At 55.6% G+C, this 23,256-nt stretch overlaps 1 protein-coding gene and 1 pseudogene across 1 annotated transcript in view; both read left to right on the top strand.

The window, feature by feature from the left end:
- Nucleotides 1–20,188, top strand: part of TFCP2L1 (transcription factor CP2 like 1) — a 64,427-nt gene extending 44,239 nt beyond the window's left edge. The window contains exons 8-15 of the mRNA XM_057745766.1: nucleotides 5,107–5,198; nucleotides 6,965–7,013; nucleotides 7,095–7,188; nucleotides 9,343–9,433; nucleotides 10,257–10,360; nucleotides 13,685–13,827; nucleotides 18,494–18,545; nucleotides 19,778–20,188. Coding sequence (XP_057601749.1) covers nucleotides 5,107–5,198; nucleotides 6,965–7,013; nucleotides 7,095–7,188; nucleotides 9,343–9,433; nucleotides 10,257–10,360; nucleotides 13,685–13,827; nucleotides 18,494–18,545; nucleotides 19,778–19,824 — 672 coding nt within the window. The 3' untranslated portion in view covers nucleotides 19,825–20,188. The remainder of the gene's footprint in view (nucleotides 1–5,106; nucleotides 5,199–6,964; nucleotides 7,014–7,094; nucleotides 7,189–9,342; nucleotides 9,434–10,256; nucleotides 10,361–13,684; nucleotides 13,828–18,493; nucleotides 18,546–19,777) is intronic.
- LOC130858346 (ATP synthase F(0) complex subunit C2, mitochondrial-like) lies at nucleotides 12,700–13,190 on the top strand (annotated as a pseudogene).
- Nucleotides 20,189–23,256: the final 3,068 nt, after the last annotated feature.

Below are 23,256 nucleotides of genomic sequence, written 5' to 3'. Positions count from 1 at the left end.
ACACCACACACACACCACACACCACCCCACACCACACCACACCACACACAACCACACCCCACCCCACCCCCACCACACACACACCACAACCACACACACCCCACACCACCCCACACCCCACACACACCCACACACCACCCCCCCCACACCCCACACCACACCACACACACCCCCACCCCCCCCCCACCACACACACACCACACACACACCACCCCACACCACACCACACACACACCCACACATCACCCCCCCACCACACACACACCCACCCCACCCCACCCCCACACACACCACACCCCACACCCCCCACACCACCCCACACCACACACACACCACACCCCCACCCCCCACCACACCACCCCCCACAACCACACATCACCCCACACACACCCACACCACACACCCCCCCACACCCCCACACACCCCCCCCCCCACCCCACCCCCCCCCCCCCCCACCCCCCCCCCCCCCCACCCCCCCCCACCCCCCCCCCCCACACCCACCCCCCCCACCCCCCCCCCACCACCCACACCCACCCCCCCACACCCCACCCCCCCACACACCCACCCCCCCCCCCACCACACCCCCACCACACACCCCCCACCCCCCCCACCCACCCCCCCACCCACCCCCACCCCACACACACCCCCCACCCCCCCCCCCCCCCCCCCCCCCCACCCCCCCCCCCCCCCCCCCCCCCCCACACCCCCCCCACCCCCCCCACCCCCCCCCCCCCCCCACCCCACCCCACACACCCCACCCACCCCCCCACCCCCCCCACCCCCCCCCCACCCACCCCCCACCCCCCCCCCCCCCCCCACCCCCCCCCCCCCCCACCCCCCCCCACCCCCCCCCCCCCCCCCCCCCCCCCCCCCCCCCCCCCCCCCCCCCCCCCCCACCCCCCCCCCCCCCACCACCCCCCACCACACCCCACACCCCCCCCACACCACCCCCCCCCCCCCCCCCCCCCCACACCCCCCACCCCACCCCCCCACCCCCACACCCACACCACCCCCACCCCACCCACACCCCCCCCCCACCCCACACCCCCCCCACACACCCCACCACCCCACCCCACACCACACCCACCCCACCCCCACCCCCACCCCCACACCCCACCCCCACACCACCCCCCACCACCCCACCCCCCCCACCACACCCCCACCCCCACACCCCACCCACCCCACCCCACACCCCCCCCCCCCCCCCCCCACCCACCCCCCCACACCACCCCACCCCCCCACCCCCCCACCACACCCACCCCACCCCACCCACCCCCACCCCACCCCACCCCACCCCACCCACCCACCCCACACCACACCACACCACCACCCCCACACCCCACACCACACACCACCCCACACACCCCCCACACCCACCCACACCACCCCACACCCCCACCACACACACCCACACACACCACCCCACACCACACCACACCACACCACACATCACCCACACCCACCACACCACACACACCCCACACCACCCCCCACCACACCACCCCACCCCCCACCACACACACCACACACCACCCACACACCCCACACCACACCACAAACCACACATCACCCCACACCACACACACACCACACACACACCACACACCACCCCACACCACACCACACCACAAACCACACATCACCCCACACCACACCACACACACACCACACACCACCCCACACCACACCACACACACACCACCCCACACCACACACACACCGCACCCCACCCCACACCACACACACACCACAAACCACACATCACCCCACACCACCCCACACCACACACACACCACACACCACCCCACACCACACCACACCACAAACCACACATCACCCCACACCACACACACACCACACACCACCCCACACCACACACACACCACACCCCACCCCACACCACACACACACCACAAACCACACATCACCCCACACCACACACACACCACACACACACCACACACCACCCCACACCACACACACACCACACCCCACCCCACACCACACACACACCACAAACCACACATCACCCCACACCACCCCACACCACACACACACCACACCCCACCCCACACCACACACACACCACAAACCATACATCACCCCACACCACACACACACACCACACACCACCCCACACCAGACACACACCACACCCCACCCCACACCACACACACACCACACACCACACCACACCACACACCACACATCACCCCACACCACACACACACCACACACACACCACCCCACACCACACCACACACACACCACACATCACCCCACACCACACCACAAACCACACATCACCCCACACCACCCCACACACACACCACACACACACCACCCCACACCACACCACACACACACCACACATCACCCCACACCACACCACACCACAAACCACACATCACCCCACACCACACACACACCACACACACACCACACACCACCCCACACCACACCACACACACACCACACACCACCCCACACCACACACACACCACAAACCACACATCACCCCACACCACACCACACCACACACACACCACACACCACCCCACACCACACCACACACACACCACACACCACCCCACACCACACACACACCACAAACCACACATCACCCCACACCACCCCACACCACACACACACCACACACCACCCCACACCACACCACACCACAAACCACACATCACCCCACACCACACCACACACACACCACACACCACCCCACACCACATACACACCACAAACCACATACCACCCCACACCACACCACACACTGTTCTGCAGTTGGCTGTCTTTATTTCCTGGCATACCTTGGACTCTGTTGCAGAGCTTTCTAGTTCTCTCTCCAGCTGTGTAGCCTTCGTCGGTGGACACTGGGTTATTTCCAGGCTCTTGCCATTTCAAACAGGGTGCCGTGAACACCTTGTGCGTGAGTAGTTCTGCGTGGAAAGAATCTCTGCAGCTTCCGTTCTCGGAGGAGGGTTGCTGTATCAGAGACTGTAAATAACACTCGTTCTTTTGCTGTTTGCGTGGATATTGGGGTGCGTTTCCTCTTAACCCTGCTGCCGACACCAGCCTGCCCCAGCTGTCCTTCCGTCCGGGGTGCTTCTGAGATGTTCTCTATCTCAGTAGGGAACTGCCGCTTTTACTGGGCTCTGTTTTTGATTTTGTTTTAACAGTTCTTCCCAGCTGTGTTCTGCCATCAGGCCAGCTAATAGATGTTGGTGTTTGTTCGCTGAATAATCTTACTTAGGAGGTCCTCCGTGGATGCCTAAGGTCCAGTGCTGCCCCGGAGGGGTTAAGTCTGAGTTAAGGGTGAGGCCCAGACACAGGGTGGCTAAGAGGCCAGTGGCCTTGTCCTGGCTGATGAGTTGTGTGTGTGTGTGTGTGTGTGTGTGTGTGTGTGTGTGTGTGTGTCAAGCCGCATGCAGAGGAGTATTTATAGCTGGACAGCAGGGAAGCTAGTTTTGCAGGACGTGTGCTGGTCTTTCATGGGATCGAGGCTGACAGTGACCGCGAGCCCTGGCACAGGAGGAGCCCTGCCCCCCCGCAGCAGGGCAGAGCCCGCACTGCACGGACACTTGGCGCTTCCCGGGCCTGGTGTGTGCTGGTGACGCCCCCCGGGGACCCTCTTCCCCGGTCCTCCCTGCTGACAGCTCTCCTTTCGGCCTGAGCCTCCGCCTCCCCGCGCCTGCCTCTCCCCTGACTTCCCCGCTGGAGGACAGGTCCCCTGGCGCGCTCCAGGCAACCTCCCAGCCCCCATCACAGGCCAGGTGTCGACATCCTCACCCGGCCTGTGACCTTGGGAGCTGCCGGCTCCCCTCTTGTCAGTGCATCAACTTTCCTCCCCCTGGGGCTCCAGGATTTGGCACATTCCAGGCCTCACTCGTAATAGAGTTAAACATTGATCCACCGTGTGGTCGGGTGGGTGAGAGTACATCTCAGGAATGCTCCGACCGGCCGTGTCCAAAGCGGTGTCATCGCAGGAAGGGGAGCAGTGAGGTCTTGATGCCCCCGTGCCCCCCAGCCAGGCAGCACGCGGATGTCTCTGCTTTCTTGGGGAGAGTCTCACGTGTTTGTGTTCGTTTGGGCTTCTGCACAAGAAGTTCCTGGAGTTCAAGTGTCACAGCTTTCGTGTTGCTTGGCTCGCTTGGCTCCAAGTGGATGCCTGAAATGTAGTAAATGCGTGTAGAGTTGTGTTGGCGGCGGCGGGGTTGGGGGTGTGTGTGTGTGTCTGCTCCTGGCCAGTGTGGAGGTACCTTGTCCGTCCCCTCATCTGAGGCCCGTCCGGAGATTCTGATGCTGAGTTTCACTGCCGAGTTTCTGTTGGAAGTGGTCTGTGGTCCAGTCTTCCTATTTTGTGCATTTACATCCATTTGTCTGCACCAGGAAGACCCACCTGTGGGCTACTGGGCTGTCCTGCTTTTATCTCTCTCTCTTTTTAAAAATTAATTAATTAATTAATTGGCTGTGATGGGTCTTCATTGCTGCGTGTGGGCTTTCTCTAGTTGTGGCGAGCGGGGGCTACTCTTTGTTGTGGTGTGTGGGCTTCTCAGTGCGGTGGCTTCTCTTGTTGTGGAGCACGGGCTCTAGACACGTGGGCTTCAGTAGTTGTGGCTCGCAGACTCAGTAGTTGTGGCTCATGGGCTCTAGAGCACAGGCTTAGTAGTTGTGGTGCATGGGCTTAGTTGCTCTGTGGCATGTGGGATCTTCCCATACCAGGGCTTGAACCTGTGTCCCCTGCATTGGCAGGTGGATTCATAACCACTGTGCCAGGGAAGTCCTGTTCTCTCTTTTCATGTGGACCCAGTAATCATGTGACTGATGAGGTTTCCCTCTTTGCTTTGACTGCTCAGAAGCTCCGACAGACACATGTCATGCTTTGCTTGCTCCGGTGATGGTCTCTTCTCTGTCCTGTGTGGTTTCTTTGGTGTGTCCCTAGCAGCCCGCCTGTCCCTGGGCACGGGGTCAGTGTGGTCTGGGTGTTGAAGGATTGTGGTTTCAACACTGAGTGCGGGGTCCGGGGGAGCGAGGCTCAGCTCATCTGCAGGCCCAGCTCCTCCGGGACCACGGCTGCCCTGCACTTTCTCCTCACAGTGCTCCCCGTGGCCTGACGTGGTTTACCAGGTGAACAGCGCTTCGTCCCCAAGCTACAACGGCTCCCCAAACAGCTTCGGCCTTGGCGAAGGGTATGTGCACCCTCTCTCCTTTCACGATTCTTGGAGTGACCACGGGTGTGGGCTCCCTTCCTCAGCTTCCTCCCTGTGTCTTTGCTCCTTTTGTAGCCTGGCATCGATCTGGATTTCAGGGCAGCTGACTGGTATTGTGTCCACAACCATTTTTAGCATCTTGTGTACAGGTTTTTGTGCTTGAACACACGAGCACCCAGCACCCACTCCTTCTCCCAGTTAAAGTGGGCTGGCCTGTAGGGGTCCTGGGTCAGCCTCCTGGGATGGCCTGCCTGGCGCCTCCCGGGGGAAAGCCCACCTCCTGGACAGTGGGGGCCTCAGGAGGTGGACATCTGGGCCCTGCAGCAGCTGGAGGGACTCCTTTTTTCTGGCCACACTGCACAGTGTGTGGGATCTTAGTTCCCGACCAGGGATCGAACCCATGCCCCGTGCAGTGGAAGCGCAGAGTCTTAGCCACTGGGCCACCAGGGAAATCCCTGGAGGGGCTTCTTAGATCTTTCTGCAGCCCTTGTGCACGGTCACCAAGCAGTGGGGCTCAGCTCAGGACCCTCCCTGCCATGGGCGTTGGGGCCAGCTGCACAGGAGCCACCTCACTGCTGGTTATCCAGCCCTGCCGAGGCACAGGCCTTGCTGATTCCAAGGTGACAGGGCTGCAGAGGTCGGCAGGCAGCTGTCCGACCTGTCCCAGGGCCGTGGCATCACTGTGATGGCTCTGTTCATGGGGGCAGGGGTGAGGCAGGGAAGATGCCAGATGGGTGTAACATGCAGAACGGAGCCCGTGCTTGGTAGACAAGGAGGACTTTACTGATGGGCAAGTAGGATGTGAACTTGAGGTGAGAACTGCCCTCCCTGAGAAGGGGGCACGAGGAAGGCTGTCGATTCAGGCAGACCTGCTCTTAAATCTGCACCTTTCTGGGGGCAATTTCCTTAAGCTCCTGCAGCCCCAGTTTCCTCACTAGCAGGGGAGTGTGAATTCCTCGCAGGGTCGGGGTACGTGTGTAAAGCCCCTGGCACCCCCGGACCCTGACAATGCACATCTGCGGTCACCGATGACTGATCTGGGGCTCATCCCTGCAGGGGCCTTTTTTCCTCTTATTGTGGTAAAGTATACATCATGTAAAATTGACCGTTTTACCATTTGTAAGTGGCTAGTCGGTAACATTAAGCCCATCACGTTGTCCCATCAGCACTGTCCACCTGAGGGTGGGGGTCGGCTCTCAGCGTGTCTGTCTCTTGACTGAAAAATCCAGGCGATCAGATCTCGGCCTCCCTTTGGGGAAAACCACGAGGATGGTCCTCTCGTGGCAGATGCTGAACTGCGGGTGCTTGTTCGCTGCAGAATAGTTCCCCGAGGGACTCCTCTGTCCTCTCCTGTGTGTGGTTGGCCCTTTGCTGTCCCAGCACTGGGACCCTGTGAGGCGTGTGGGCTGGTCTCCTCGGTTGGCCTGCCCTTCCCTTGGGCTGGGGTTCGGGGTGGGGACCGTGAAATCTGGCCAGAACAAGCCCGGAGGCTTGGGGTGGGGTTGGGGGGGTGTGTGGCTAACCGGAACCCCCCGTCCACATCAGAGGCTTAGTTAGGGATTGCCAGGGATGGAGCAGGGGCTCCTGCCTGCACTGCTCTCGGGGACCCATTTCATTTCAAGCTAGCCCCAGAGCTGAGGGACGTGAAGGGCAGGCCGGTGAGGACCCCTTCCCGGCATCCTCACCGCTCCCCACCCCAGGAAGGAGCATCCCCACCGCTCACCGCCTCTCCTCTTCCTTTGCAGCAACAGCTCCCCGACCCATCCCGTGGAGGCCCTGCCCGTGGGCAGTGACGTAAGTATCTGCGCCGGGCGCTGGCTGCCTGTCCCCGCACAGACGCGCGCCCCCCTCAAGGCCTGTCCTCTCTGCCCGCAGCACCTGCTCCCCTCGGCCTCCATGCAGGACGCCCAGCAGTGGCTCCACCGCAACAGATTCTCCCAGTTCTGCCGGCTCTTCGCCAGCTTCTCAGGTGAGCATCTTTGAACAGTGCTAAGAACCCGTGGGATCTCAGAGCACTCAGCATGGGGCCTTGGCGCCCCAGGGGCGGCAGTCTGTCCTAAGGACCTGGAGGTGTGCGGTCACTCGCGTGTGCTGGCCCTGGGCCGAGGGCTCGATGGGTGGCCTTGCCCCTGGAGTGTCCAGCTGAGCGTGGCTTTAAGGGAGGACTGTCTGGGAGCCTTTTCAAAATGCCCCTCGCCTGCAGGGCGGGCTCTGCTCCACCCGAAGGGCCCCTTAACCAAACAGGCCAGTGCACACTCAGCAAGCCTGCCGGCCTCTTCCTCCCAAACGCTGCTCGTCACACCATCTCCAGAGCTGTGACCCGGGAGATGGTGGGACAGCCACAGGTGAGAAAGACAGCTTTTCCTTCTCTAAAGGTTTTTCAAGCCCTTGCTGATGGGTCCGTCAGACAGTAGCCCTGAGCTGGGGACGGTGGGGACAGGGTAACAGCTATGAACCTTGTCCCCTGGCAGTCAGTCCAGAGTAACAGGAAGTCAAGTGTTGACTGAAACCAGAGGAGTGGCCCCCAAGGATGTCTCTGGCAGTGGAAAGGAACCAGCACCCCATCTGTCTTCTTTGAGCTCAGCTTTGCTTTCTTTTCTTTTTTTTTTTGGCCACGCTGTGGGCCTTACGGGAGATGTCTTAGTTCTCCGACCAGGCATTTGAACCCGGGGCCCCCCCAGTGAGAGCACCAAGTCCCAACCCTGGACTGCCAAGGAAGTCCCTGAGCTCAGCTTTTCTGAGCATGTCCTTTGTGCTGGGGGCAGACAGTACAGGGGCAGTCAGGCAGGGACCCTGTCCTCGGGCAGCTCTGAGTCAGCGCGGAGGTGTAAACCGCCCATCTCAACACACTGTGCCCCTTCTGTGATGGGCAGGCTTGTAGGAGGGACCCGGCCCAGCCCTGGCAGGAGGAGGGTGGAGGGGTGCCTCCACCTTGCTGAGGAGGTGTCCTTGAGCAAAGCCTGGAAAGGTGAGGGCTCAAGCCAAGTGAGTATTGGGGGATGAGCTTTCCAAGCAGAGGGCAAGTGCAAGGTGGGGGCCTGCCTGGTGTGGCCACAGAGCAGGGGGCCCATGTGCTGGGCCTGAGTGGGCCAGGCCGGAGGTGAGGCCGCAGAGGCGCCCAGGGCCCTGCTGGAAAGTGCAAGGACTTTGGCTTTTACTTCCTATGGAAGAGGAGCCAGTGCGCCTGCACAATTGTACCTAGAACTGTATCTTAACTGTGGCTGGAAAAAGGGGTGGTTGCTGTGGCTCTAGACCTCGTGGCTGTTGTGAAGTTTCCAGCAGAAGGTGATGTCATCCTTGTGCCTTGCAGAGTCCACATGGGCACAAGGCTCTAGGGGACTCCTCGGGCTCTGAGGAAGGGACTCATCTTTATCCACGCGTGAGGATGCTCATAGACGCTTACGATCTCCCCACACTGGGAGCACCCCAGAGCCCGTCAGCAGATAGGGGGCACGGGAACTGTAGTTTATCCGTGCAGTGACTGTCATCTAAAAACGGGTGTGGATGATCCATGCCTGCATGCAACACCAGTGAGCCCTTACACGGAACTTGGAGGGAGAGCCGGACCCAGAAAGTGCATATGTTCAAATCTATTTACACAGATGCCAAAAACCAAGTGAACCTCCTCTGCATGTGAGAAGCGTAGACAGCAGACGTGGGGAGGGGGAGTGGCTGGCCTGAGGGGCCCGTGGGATGGTGGGAGTGTCCTGCCTCCTGACCTGGGCGCTGGGTGCATGGTTGCCCAGGTGCGTTCAGAATGGCAGCTTCCCGGGAGCTCTGAGCTTCTGTCTCCGGACAGGTGCACGCGTCATCTTGCTGACGAGATGTGTGACGGGCAGTGACGAATGAAGGGTCCAGAGGGAGGGCCAGGCAGGCACAGGCAGTGGGGACTGCTGACTTCTGCAAACACCCATCGGTTCTGCTGAGTGTGTGAACCCAGCTGTTGAGCTTCTGACACCTCTGGGACTGTGATCTGATGCTTAGCTCTTGCGGTTTCTCTGTGTGGGACGCCTGTGCCTCCTGAGGGTGAGGCTGGCCCGGCCCTGCCCGGGGCCCTGCACGTGCTCGGGGAGGCAGCCTTTCCATCGCGCCCCAGGTAACAGGCAGCCCTGTGTACCTGCAGGTGCTGACCTGCTGAAGATGTCGCGCGACGATCTGGTCCAGATCTGTGGCCCTGCAGACGGGATCCGGCTCTTCAACGCTATCAAAGGCAGGTGGGTGTCGGTTCCTTCGGGAGGCAGGGTGTGGCTGGTAGCCTGCATCTCAGCCCTTTGGACGCCCCATGGGCTGGCCGGTGGGGTCGAGGCTCCTCTGAGGCCACAGTGGAGGGGATAAGATACGGTAGCTAGCAGCCTACCCTGCCTGGAGGCCCCCTCCCCCCCCTTCTTGGTTTGATGGGGGCCTTAGCCTCCGAGTCTCAGCCCCTTGGCCACTTGCTCAGGTTCTCAGATGTTTGCATGGTCCTGGGCTTCAAGCTGCCTCCTCCTGGGGGTGGTGGAGGGGGCGGGGTGGGGAACAGGTGTGGATGGTGTGGACTGAATAGCCACACGGGGACAGCACAACCGTCACTCCCGGTTTGAATCCCACGTCTGCCTCTTAGGAACTTGGCAACTGGGCTACACCTTAACCCCCACGAGCCTCAATAGAATGAGAGGGTGGTCCTGGGTCCCTCACGGGTGTGTGAGGATGAAGTGAGCTCAGAGGAAGCCAGAGAGAGGGTTGCTCTGATTATCACCCTGAAAAACCTCCTATGTTGAGATTGGTGGTCTGGGCAGAGTCCCCTCTGGGCAGGTTGCAGGACCTGGGGGTATCGCCCAATCCTCCCGCACCCCCACGCCGGTCCCCAGCAAGCCTGCGCGAAGCTCACAGGATTCTGTCCCTGACAGCTCCTCGGTGAAGGGCACGCTCTACCCTTTAGCCTCCTTTCTTTCCCCCTAGGTTCCTCCCACTGCTCTTTCCACCCTGTGTTCTGGAACAATCTGGAACCACAGAGCCTGATCCCCCATACCTGCTGTTTATTTCCTTTCCTCCTGCCAGAAACGTGAGGCCAAAGATGACCATTTACGTCTGCCAGGAGCTGGAGCAGAACCGCGTGCCCCTACAGCAGAAGCAGGATGGCAGTGGGGACCCCAGTCTGTGTGGTGGGTTGTGGGGACCCCTCCGCCCACCCCCAGGGCCGGTTACAGGGTGGCAAAGTAATGGGAAGAGACGCAAGAAAGGGCGGCAGCACGGGGCCACGGGCTGAGAACACCTCCCCCGGCCCCCCTTTCATGCAGGATTTTTTGGTTGTGCTTCACCCTGGGACTGAAATGTTTAGGGTGGAGATCATCTCCCAGGATGTCTGGTCCAGTTTACTGATGTTCCAGCTGGGAAGCAGGCCTGGAGGGGAGACGTGTCCCCCTGATGCCACTCAGCTACTCCTGATAGAACCGGGAGTCTTCTGGCTTCCTGGCTGGTGACAAGTGACACTTGACAGCTGTGCGCCTGGGAGCATGTCCTCCTGTGTTTCCTCTCCAGCTGGAGGAGACTTTCCCATTTGGTTTGGTCGCTGCGTAAGGGGGCTCTGGGAGTGCCTCCAGGACAAGTGGCTCTTTGGGGTTGGCAGTTTTGAGGCAGTTTGTATAGAGAGAGGACACACCCTCTGGGGTCAGCTGCCCCTGAATACAGTGCTGGCCGTGTCATCTCTTGGGCGCGTGGCCTAGGACAGGGTACCGTGGCCAGGGCATCAGCTTTCACGTGTCTAAAATGAAGATAGCAACACCTCCCCCCTAGGTGTGAGGTTTCAGTGAGTCAGTGCACCCAAAAGTGCCTTCTCCTGAGCATCCGTGAGTGCCAGGTTTCAAGAGCCACCCGGCAGGACCCCCAGGGTCTTGACTCTGCATCGTCTGCAGAGAGAGCCCCCTGTCCCTCTCTGCAGGCCCCTCCAGGTCAGCAAGGATGCCCAATAAGACCCAGGGCTAAGGGCGTTCCATTTGCTTCCCTTAGTGGGAACTGCTCATGGTTCGCTGTGGGGGAAACTGAGGCACAGTGGCTGCCCCGAGGTGCCAGTGCTGTGAGTGGCAGAGCCAGGATCCAAATCTCCGGGCCCTGGCAGCTAGCGTCCAGGCCTCAGGACACTTCTGTAGATGTCCAGGTCCTCCCCCGTGGACAGTCTGTGAAGGACAGAGCCCGAGTCTCGTGGTTTCCTGTGCATGTGGACAGCGCAGGGGCCCCGGCCCACATCCCAAGCCTCAGAGGTGTGGAGAGGGCCGAGGGCTGGCGTCGAGGGGGTGGCGGCATCCGGATCTGAACCTAGGATGGCCCCCTGGAGGGCGTCTTGTTTCCCCACGCGGCCCCCGATGAGGGGAGCTCTGAGCAGCTGCCGACTGACTGTGTGCTGGCCACCCCCACACTCCTCCGGGGACAGGAAAGGCCGGCGACCAAAGGGTACAACCAAAGGGCCGAACTGGGATCCCTCTGGGTGTTTTTTGCCAGTCGTCCAATGTATCTGAGGAGTGAAATAAGAAAAAGTGGAATGGGCTCTGAAAAGTTGGTGGGGGGAGTGCAATGAGGATTCTGTTATAAAAAGGAACCTCAGAAGGGAGGCCTGGGATTCTTACGCTTTGATAGGTTGGGAGGGAGTGTCACCCAGCGAGCACGTTCTCTGAACAGGGTCTGGGGGCGGGGGGGGGGGGCAGCATATTGGGAATCCTGGGAAAGCAAGTCTGTTGTGTGGCGGGAACCTCGTGGCCTCTGCCACCCCTTCAGAGGGAGCCACCGTGTGTGTGTGTGTGTGTGTGTGTGTGTGTGTGTGTGTGTGTGTGTGTACACGCGTGCTTTTAACACAGGGGGCCTCTGATCGGATTTGTTGAACCAAGGGTTCCTTCCTTAGTTGAGGGAGGAGTTCGGGCACCTCTCGTTTAATTCCAGCCGTGTTTTACTTTTTGAGGGACTTGAGGTCCCTGAGCATCGAATCGTCCCCTCCAGGTCGCCCGCGGGGTTGGCTCCTCCCCGACTGGCTTGATTTTTGCTTCCAGACTCAGGGTTCCTGTTACGCAACTGACTGGTGACACTCCTGGTGCGCCCCCTTCTCTCTGGGGTCACGGTGCACCGGCTGAGTATTGTTTGTGCTGCGAAGGGCAAGGGCCAGACCCTCTCTCTTCTGCCGTCAGGTAGCAGTTATCTTTACGCCTCACGCTTAGCCACCGGGAGCTGTCCAGCCACCCCTTTAACCACCGCAGGGAAAGGAACGCAGACACGGGATTTTCTCCTCCTGCCTGCAGTGGGGTGCACAGGGGGGTACACGTGAGGCCACACCTCAGAATCACTGGAAGCGTCTAAGAAATGCAGAATCGGGGAATTCCCCGGTGGTCCATGCTTTCACTGCCGTGGCCCGGGGTTCTGTCCCTGGTTCGGGGAACTAAGATCCCGGAAGCGGTGTGGCACGGCCAAAAGTGTTTTAGAAAATCTTAGCCCTCTCTGTCTTCTCTGCACTGGGAGCAGCTCTCCTGCCACAGCCCTCCGTCCCCGTCCCCTGAACATGTATGCTTGTGCCTAGATCGTCTCCGCCCCCTCCGCGGTCAGGAGAGCCTCTCCATTATTGAGCCGATCACTGTCTGCAGTGGTGCTGAAGTGACTGGGGACACTGGCAGAGGAGAGCCACAGCAGCTTGGCAGCCCCGCGTCCCCTGACCACCTCACTTATTCCTAGCCGCAGCTTCCAGACCAGCGCCATTTCCAGGGACACTGACACAGCGGCCACGTTCCTTGGAGCTGGGGCTGCACGGCAGGGGTGGCTTGCTCTGGAGCTGGAATTGGGGCGGCGTTTGGGAGCCGCATCATTGGTTCTGCCAGGAACCCTCCTCTGAAGCAACAGCCCTGCTCCCACGCCGTCCTGGGCGTTGGCCTCTCGGAGGCCGGGGGGCTCTTTAGCCCGATGGTGGCCTCTCTCATCCTCTTCACCACGTGGAGGAGCCGTTTCCACCTCCCATAGTTCTTTCTCCCATGTTTCGTCTGCCCTGTATGTTCCTTTTCCTGTACCTCCCCAGGCGGCCTGGGGGACGTGGTTGGCTCAGGGTTGGACAGAAGGAAGACAAATAAATACTGTATTAATAAGAGAAAGAAAAAATTAAAATTAAAAAAAAAGAAATGCAGATTTCAGCCAGCTGTTCCCCTCCAGCCTCCACCCCTAGGTGGACATCCTTGGGTCTGGGGTGGATACGGGGACTCTCCATTTTATACAGGTCCCCCAAGAGTGACAAACAGGAATGCAGAACATAGCCTGGCATCCTGTCACCTGGTGCTGGGCCCCACAGGGGCCTTGTAGCTTTTAGACGCGTCCCCAGTAGAGCCAGGTCCCGCGAGTCCATCTGGGTGTGGACATCCTTACACGCGAGTTCCTGATTTGAGGGATGGGGGAGGAGGGTAGGTGGGCTCCTTCGAAAGCAGCTGCTTGTTCTATAGAAGGCGCTGTCCCCCGCCCCGCAGTGTACCACGCCATCTTCCTGGAGGAGCTGACCACCTTGGAGCTGATCGAGAAGATCGCCAACCTGTACAGCATCTCCCCGCAGCACATCCACCGGGTGTACCGGCAGGGCCCCACCGGCATCCACGTGGTGGTCAGCAACGAGGTGAGCACTGTGGCTCCCACCCCCAGGAGCCGGGCCCGGGGATGTGGGCAGGAGCTGCAGACCTGCGCCCGGGATGCGCCCTGTGGGGCTCGGGGCGGGGGGACGTTAGCCCAAAGATGGCAAACTGGGTTCATCGGCCCGCTGCCTGCTCTCAGCTGCAGAGGCTGCCCGGAGAGCCGGGAGAGAGGGGTCTGAGGCCACGACCATGGGCTCTGCGTGGCTGTTGCCTCTCCACCCCGCATCCCGCCCTCAGCCACGTGCCCTGCAGGAACCGGGAGTGCTGCCCTGCGCCCCTGCGTCTGGGCGCTTAAGTCAGGGCTGTGAGGAGTCAGGGCGCAGGTGCTGCCCCAGGGCAGGGGGTGGGGGGCAGGCCGCGGGCGGGTTCCAGGGGAGGTGAGATGGGCTGAGCTGCCGATGGAATGGACGGGGCTCTCGGGGAACAGAGGCGTCCTCTGCTGAATGGTGAAGGCATCACAGCCCTCAGGGGGCCGGCCCTGGCCACACAGTCCTGTGCAGGGCACAGGTGTCCCCTGAGCGAGGACACAGGTACTGAACACAGCCCCACTGCGACTGTGCCCTCGAGTGATCTGATCCCGCTCCTGGCTCGGGTCATCAGACGGGTTTGCTGACCTGTTTCAGGCGTCCCGGCCTGTTGCAGAACAACAGCTTTTAAGCTTGTCCTATTCTAGACCCCTTCTCTTTAATAATAATAATGATAATAATAATAATAATGAAAGTGCCAGTATTTCATCATTACTTACTGTGTCCCAGGCGACTGTTCTAAATGACTTATTTAAGCCCGGCAGCCTCCCTGTGAGGTGGGTGCCATCACGAACCCATTTTACAGATAGGAAAGAAGCACAGAGAGGCTGAGTAACGGCCCCAGGGCACACAGCTCGTCAGAGGTCAGGCTGTGGTAGGAAGGCTGGGGGCCCAGCAGCAGAGCCCCAGCTTTGAGCCTGCAGGCTCTCCAACCACCCCTGACGTGAGGCCTCTACACAGAGCTGTGCTGATGGGAGCAGGGGTGGAACCCTGAGCCCCCAGCCCAGTCCCCAGCAGACCCTCCACCCACCGTGGGAGCTCTGCAAGCCTCCGTAGAGGGTGATGGAGGAAACGGCACGGGAAGGGTGGCCGAGAAAGCGGGGAAAATGTGGGCTTCAAAATTGGGCTGATGTCCCCACCTGGGCTGGCTTCTCATCGCCGGGTGACCTTGGGCAAGTCTACTCACTGTGTTTGAGCCTCAATTTCCATGTCTGCAAAACGGGCATAATTCTGTCCTTCTAGCAGGCTGTAGTAAGGATAAAATAGAAAATGTGTCAGGTACCAGCAGACGCTAAATTAGCTAGGCACTTGTTGTTTTGGGAAACAAGTGATGGAGAGATCTTTAAATTTGACGACGGAGGGACTTCCCTGGAGGTCCAGTGGTTAAGACTTCACCTTCCAATACAGGGGGTGTGGGTTCAATGTGGGCAACAAACCAAAACATAAAATAGAAGCAATATTGTAACAAATTCAATAAAGACTTTTTTTTTTAAATGGTCCACATCAAAAACAAAACCTTAACAAAAAGTTGACACCATGTAATATGTAAGGCTTTTAATAGTCTGTGTATTTCATAATTGTCATCATTAGTAACCTTCCTGTTGTCACCTGTCATCATAATTGCCCAAGCCCCTGACCTGGGAGTCCCCCATTTCATGGGAGTTTCATCCTCGGGGTGGGCAAGGTGGTGTTTTCCTTCCTTTTTAATTAAAAAATAATTGACAATTCGTATAAGAAGTCAGGCAATAAAAAACAACAGAAGGCAAGTGTGAAAGGCCCTTATCGTCCCAGCTTTCTTTTCCTAGCAGAGTGTAGATTAGGTCTGATGTGATTTTGCCAGATAATTTTTTGTGCGTGTGTCCATCGCACACCTGAGTGTGTAGATGTGGGTTTTTAAAAACACACAGCCAGGATCCATTCAAACAAAGGGACATTGATCTGGAACTTGCTATTTTTGTCACCAGTTCAGAATTCCTTCCACATCATTACATTCGAATCTAAGGCAGTTGTTTTTTGGCCCCCACTTCGCAGATAAAGCGCACGAAGCCCAGAGTCGCTGGCCTGAGCACATACTTTAGACCAGCCAGGAAGCGTAAACCGCCCTGAGCGTCAGGCAGCAGTGGTGGCGTGGAAAACTTGTCACTTTGCATCTCACAGTGCATTTCTGTCGTGAAGACAAAAGCCAAGAATGCGAGGAACCCTTGCAATTTCATGGGGCCCTGAAGGGGGTTCCTTCCCCAGCTCACCCTGTGCCCCCGCCCCAGAGCAGGCAGTTAAGCCAGTGAAGCAGAGAACAGAACTCAAACGCCACCTCGGCTAAGTAGGTGATTCTTATTCCCCCCGAGTCTCCTTGCCTCTTAACCCCGAATCAATTGGAAACCTTTGGTTCTTAATTGCCTGGAGCGCTGGAGGCAGCCTGGCCAGCCGCGCAGCCGGCCCCTGGGGTGCAAGGGCACTTCATTAAACGAGGTGGTTACTGATTAAGCCCGTGTGGGCCCTGCTTCAGGTTTGGCAGGTCCCAGCGGTGGGGCTGCCAAGAGTCCTCGAGGGAGCAGGCCGGCAGCATAGCATAAATGTACTTCACGCATCATTAGGTCCTGGGGGAGGGGCAGAGGTCGACAGGTGGATGGAATTGCAGGATTTGGGGCAGTCACCCAGAGCAGGCAGCAAAGTGTGGGTTGCACTTTTTAATTTGGAAAGGGGTTTTATTGTCCTGTTGGCTAGTCTGTTTGTGTTGTGGGTATGTTGAGGTAGATGTGTGTATTTTTCATATTCTTTAAATGTGTATTGCGAAATACAGCATACATATTTAGAATAGAGGAAACTCATTTGTAGAGTTTAAGGAATAACTGAAGTACTCAATACGTTTACTCAGGATAGTGCAATGTTGTTAGAAGTCCCTCTTTGGGCTAATCTCGTATTCCCCTCCAGTGCTGGTCTGAATTTTGTGTGGTCATTCCCTGGTCCTTTCTCAATGCATTCTTTAATTTCGCCCATTTTATTTTTAATTTTGTAAATTTTTTAAGCTCCTTATTGGAATATAATTGCTTTACACTCTTGTACCAGCTTTTGAGGTACACCAAAGTGAATCAGCTGTATTTATACATATATCCCCATATCCCCTCCCTCCCGCGACTCCCTCCCACCCTCCCTGTCCTGGCCCTCTAAGGCATCACCTATCATCGAGTTGACCTCCCTTTGTTATACAGCAACTTCCCACTCGCTATCTATTCTACAGTTGGTAGTGTATATATGTTTATGCTACTCTCTCACTTCGTCCCAGCTTCCCCTTCACCCCCCTCCCCAACCCCATGTCCTCCAGTCCATTCTCTGCATCTGCATCTTTATTCTTGCCCTGTCACTGGGTTCATCAGTACCATTTTTTTTAGACCCCATATATATGAGTTAGCATATGGTATTTGTTTTTCTCTTTCTGGCTCGCCTATTTTAAAACTTCATTTAAGTGGAACAGGAGTGCATTCTTCAGGGACTTACAGTTTGTGATTTGTGCATGTTGCAGGGCGCTGCTGGAGGTCGCCAGCCCTGCCCAGCAGCCGGGTGTGATGAGGTCATAGTTTGTTCCTGCTGTTTCTACTACTGGGTGACGAGGGGCTGTTTCTAGTTTCCACACGTAGAGACAGCGCTGCTTCCGACACCCTTAGGTGTGTTCTGTGTGTGTGCGTGCAGGAGGTTATGTAGGGCGCTTGCCTGTAGGAGAGATGTGCGTGGTCGTCTGTGCTGGGTCCTGTGGGCACTTTTAGAAAGCAGTCAGATAGACGAACGCCCCACCAGGAGAGGATGCCTGTTTCCGTTGCTCTGCATCCTGGTTATATATATATTTTTATCATCTAAACAGCCTCATTTTACAGACAGGGCCTGGAGACAGGAAGTTGCCTTATCTAAGGTCACTGGGCTGTTAATCAAAACGAGAGCTCCAGAGAGGTGGCTGGTGAGTAATCATAAGGTTCCTGCTGCATCTGTAGACGTAGGGAGTGGACCTCTGTTTACAGTGGGTCCTCAAAGGACTCTGTATGCAGAGCCTACTAATCACTAAGGGTTTCTTCAAAGCCTTTTGTTTTAACTGAAGTATAGTTGATTTACTGTGTGTGTTAGTTTCAGTTGTACAGCAAGATGATTCAGTTTTATACGTGTGTGTGTATGTGTGTATGTACATATATATATTCTTTTCCCTCATGGGTTATTACAAGATATTGAATAGAGTTCCCGTGTAAAGCACTCTAGTTTTTCCTCTGGCGCTGTTTTATACATACCTGCTCCTGTAAGGTGTCCTTACAGGAACTGGAAGACCCAGTCACTAGGAAAAAGCAAAACCAAAGCCAGTCAGTAACAATTGAGTCTCATATTAAATGTTTACATCTTAATTCCCTTCCAGGCTTCTTTCCATCCTTTACATTCAGTTTTTTGTTACTTGAAACTGTAATTCCTTTGTCCTTTTACTCTGTATCGCCTTCTCCCCGTGAGAGTGAAGCGTAACCATCTTTCTGCGCTTGTGTAAACGCGGCGCCTGTCACTTCCAACGCTGCCAGCAGCTGGGCTCCGTGTCACGGCGGCTTTTCATTCTCTGAACTCGTTGAAGGGATGTGGTCTCTCTTTTGCTTTTCAGATGGTACAGAATTTCCAAGATGAATCCTGTTTCATCCTCAGTACCTTAAAAGGTAAAGCCCGCCTCGTCCTCGCCCTTTGTTGTTTAATTAAAGGCTGTAGGCTGCACCCCCTGGGCTAACAGAGTGAAGGGAGAGCAGGCTGGTGAAGGGGGCCTGCACGGGGTGGGGGCCTCGGGAGAGTCTTACCTGGGAACATTCTCTTTGAAAAAGAAACGCACACTTCCTGGGAAGCCAAGCCTCGGAAACGTGAGAACTAGCGCGGCTAGCTCCAAGGTCACCTTGAAAGGGAAATCCTGGCCAGGTAGTGTGTGCTCCCAGTGCCAATGAGAAATGCAGTAAATCCCCTATACACGAACCTTCAAGCTGCGAACTTTCAAAGATGCGAACGCATGTGTATTCATATGTCCAATCACGTAAGTTAGTTCACGTGTCTGGCGTACATTGTCACGTGCATGCATCCTCTACAAGTGGTTGTGCTTTTGTGTACTTTACCATGCAGTACTGTGTAGAGTACAGTAGTATAGTATCTTTATTTCAAGCCCAGGATGTCCAGAAGCAAGTGTAAAAGCAGCAGTATATAGCAGATTGTGTTAGTTGGGTACCCAGGCTAACTTTGTTGGACTTACGAACAAATAGGACTTACGAACACTCTCTCGTATTGGAACTCATTCGTATGTAGGGGACTTACTGTAAGACACATTTGAGTGTTTCGAAAGTGTGGGTCTCTGGGAAGAGCAGGCGTGGAATAGAGCAGCTGAGTCTGCAGACCGCGTGGACCTGGGACCCAGGGCTGGGGGGTCTGAGAAGGAACTCCAGTGTCAGGAGAAGTGGGAGCCCAGCTGTGACCACCACCACCCCCCCCCCCCACCTGCTGGGGCAGGTGAGTGAACCGAGTTAAGTGGGAATGACAGCCCCTGAACGGGCCATGACCCCAGACTGTGGCAAGGACAGTCCCTCTCCCCTGTTCCCTGGATCTAGCCGCCGACTGCCTTCAGAGGCCTGGGGACCACCACACCCAAAGCCTCCTTGGACATAGGTCCTTTAGTCCTTGTGTCTCGGGCTGTGATGGGAAGCCCACTGGGGAAAAGAAACTCAACAAGGTGGCCGTGAAGGTGTGCTTGACATCTCTGCTTTGTCAGCACGTTTTGCTCTGCGCAGTCTTACTTACGTGGCCTCTGCCAGTGTCCACAGCAGGGCGTCCTCTGGTACCCTGATCCTGTGGCCTCTGGGTGCCACGGCGCCCTGCCTTCCTTCCTGTAAAACCCCATGTTTGTTTCTTGCAGCTGAGAGCAACGACGGCTACCACGTCATCCTGAAATGTGGCCTCTGAACAGAAGCAGAGCGGGCAGCTGCCTCCCACCCCAAGCCCCAGGGACCCCCTTGGATGTAGAAATTGCACCCCTGGAAGCCATGGCGAGGAGGGAACTGGCCCAGCCCGTGGAAGCCACAGACCAACCACCAGCCGAGACCCGCGGAGGCCATGTCTCTGATGGGCAGAAAGCCAGGGGCTCCCCTGCCCCTCCTCTCAGCCCCCAGCTTTGGAGCTGTTCCTCGTTCTTTCTGCCAGCCCTGCCATTCTGAAGAGCCAACAGCGGGGCATCTTCTCTGAATCCCCTTGCTCCCCTAGTTGGAGGGTAGTTCACCAGGTACCTGGGTGCCACCTGTACTGGTTCCTTCCCACCACTCTCCTGCCTTCAGAGAAAGCTCTGCCTCCCCTCCCCATCCCCGCCCTGCCGGCCTCCGCCCTCTTCTCTCATAACTGGCTCGGTGACAGGACTGCGGACTACATGGGGGTGGTGTGCAGCCGTTCTCCTGTCCTCGTGTCGCTTTCCCATCTCAGTGACCCTGGTGAGCATCCGTCTTTCCTGTCCCTGGGTAGGTTAATGGGAGTTGGGTTTTTTCTGTGCCTTCTGCTTCTTTCACATTTATCTTGATTCTAAGGGTCTGCTGCTGCTCAGAGCCTAGAGGTGGGCTCACATCTCTAGGTGGTTAGAATGGTTGGATCACCTCTCCTAGTGGCCTAATTATGGGGAAATTTGAATATCAGTAACCAGGAGACTCAGGAATTAGTCTTTGTCTCTTTTCATGGGATCCACTGATCTGTACTGGCCCTGGGCTTCAACTCTTTGCTAATGTGGGTTCATCTTAAAAGGATGGTGAGTGCTGTGACCAACTGAGCAGAACTTGACAGCTTTTAAAGTGGAGCTTTGGGGGAATGTTATGCTTTGGGGGAACACAGAGATAATCGGAACTGAGTAGACCTTGTTTTACAGATGGAGAAACCGAAGCCCAGAGGGGCAAAGCCTGATATCACATAGTGATAGGGTAATGACCTTTATTTGTCATTTAAACCAGGGCACTTCTGAGAAAGGGGCTCTAGTAATAATTATGGTGGGACAACAGGTGTGGTGTCCTACCGTGTAAGGACAGGCTTTTGAGTCCCTTTCCTTTCGGGGGGGCAAGAGGAGGAAGAGCGTATAAGAGCTTTATTGAGATGTAACTCATACTGTACAATTTACCTGTTTATTGTATACATTTCTATGATTTTTTAGTCAATTCACAGAATCACCACATCAATTTTAGAACATTTTCATCATCCTTGGCACGTACTCTCCTATTTTCCTTCCGTGTCCTCTAGTCCTAGGCAACCATGAATCTTCTTTCTATATAGATTGACCTGTTCTGGACATTTCACGTATATGGAATCATACAACATGTGGTCTTTCGTGACTAGTTTTTTTTTCACTTAGCATCGTGTTTTCTAGGGTCATCCGTATTGAACATGTATCGGTACTGCTGTCCTTTTTGTAGCTTAATAATATTTCATTCTGTGCGTATACGGCATCTGTTTATCCATCCATCATTTGATGGATATTTGAGTTGTTTCTACCCTGGGGCTGTTATGAGTAGTGCTGCTATGAACGCATTTGTACGTGGTTTGGTTTGCACCTATGTTTTCTTTTAGGAAAATACATGTGAGTATATAGTAACTCTGTGTTTAACTTTTTGAGGAACTGCCAGACTATTTTCCAAAGCAGCGGCATCATTTTACATTCCCATCAGCCATGTGTGAGGGCTCCAGTTTCTCCACATCCTCACCAACACGTGCCAGCATCTGTCATTTTGACTATAGTACCCCAGTGGCTGTGAGGTGGTGTCTCATTGTGCTTGTGATTTCATTTCCCTGATGGCTAATGACGTTGAGCATTTCTTCATGTGCTTACTGGCCATTTGTACAACTTCTTTGAAGAAATGTCCGCTCATATTCTTTTCTTATTTTCGATTGGCTTGTTTGTCTTTTTATTGATTTATATGAGTTCTTTGTGTAGTCTAGATGCAGGTCTTTTTTTTTTTAAGCTCTTTATTGGAATATAATTGCTTTACACTCTGGTACCAGCTTATGAGGTACACCAAAGTGAATCAGCTGTATTTATACATATATCCCCATATCCCCTCCCTCCCATGACTCCCTCCCACCCTCCCTGTCCTGGCCCTCTAAGGCATCACCCATCATCAAGTTGATCTCCCTTTGTTATACAGCAACTTCCCACTAGCTATCTGCTTTATAGTTGGTAGTGTATATATGTCTGTGCTACTCTCTCACTTCGTCCCAGCTTCCCCTTCGCCCCCCACCCCCTTGTCCTCCAGTCCATTCTCTGCATCTGTAGATGCAGGTCCTTTATCAGATATTTGATGTGTCAGAATGTTCCCCACTTCTGTGGGTTGCCTTCACTTTCTTATGATGTCCTTTGAAGGACAAGAGTTTTTAATTTTGATGATGTCTAAGATACCTGTTTTTTCTTTTGTTGCTTGTACTTTTGGTGTCCTATCTAAGATTATCCTATTGCCTAATCTAGGGTCAAGAAGACTTATGCTTGTTTTCTTCTAAGAATTTTTATAGTTTTAGCTCTCCAGTAGTCCTTGATTAATTTTGAGTTAATTTTTATACACTGTGTGAGGTAGGGGTCCAACGTCATTCTTTTGTATGTAGATATCCAGGTGTTCTAGCACCAATTGTAGCACCAATTGTTGAAAAGACTATTAGAATCCCCATAGAATTGCCTTCATACCCTTGATAACAGCCCCTGATTCTTACTAGATTTTTTTTTCTGTGACATGGGGCTGCCATTAGGAAGCTCACCTTTTTTTTTTTTTTTTTTTAAAAAAAAGAAAAACTCAGCTCAGTTTGGCTCCCCATTTTTACAGCTGGCTTTCTGTTCTCTTCTTGCTGTCTCTCCCTTTCCCTGTCTCAACAACACTGGCTCACATCACTCTCTGCTGTTCTTCCACCTTTCTGGGTGCATAGCTCCACACATCGGTTCTAGGGGAAGGTCAAGACCAGTCATCTCATTTTTTGAGGAGATTGAGTCTCACAGAAGTGGAATAACTTGCTCCAGGTCCCCAGATCCGGGACTAGACTATTGGTCTTGTGACTGCCAGCCTTTCAAGGCGTCTGCCATTCACTAGACCCAAGAGATGCCACTACCCAGGCCAAGTGATGACAGGCTAAAATCTTAATTCTAAAAATGTGGTAGGTTAATGTTTTTATTTCTTCATTCCAAATGAGGGTCTGTAGGTAGAGTCTTCCGTTCTCTGGAATGCGCACTGCGTCTGCTCTGCTTACCTTCCCCTAGTGGTTATAGTTCAACCTTGTAGTTTACAAAGAAGTAGAAAATAATAAATATGAAAAAAGGATACACATAGTCATTTGGTACCAAAATGTTTTAGCCACCCAGTCCAGCAGCTTGTCCCTTCCACAGGG

This window comes from Hippopotamus amphibius, chromosome 8 (assembly GCF_030028045.1).
Source record: "Hippopotamus amphibius kiboko isolate mHipAmp2 chromosome 8, mHipAmp2.hap2, whole genome shotgun sequence".
NCBI classification, from domain to species: Eukaryota; Metazoa; Chordata; class Mammalia; order Artiodactyla; family Hippopotamidae; genus Hippopotamus; species Hippopotamus amphibius.
This window is presented reverse-complemented; position numbering and strand designations above follow the sequence as displayed.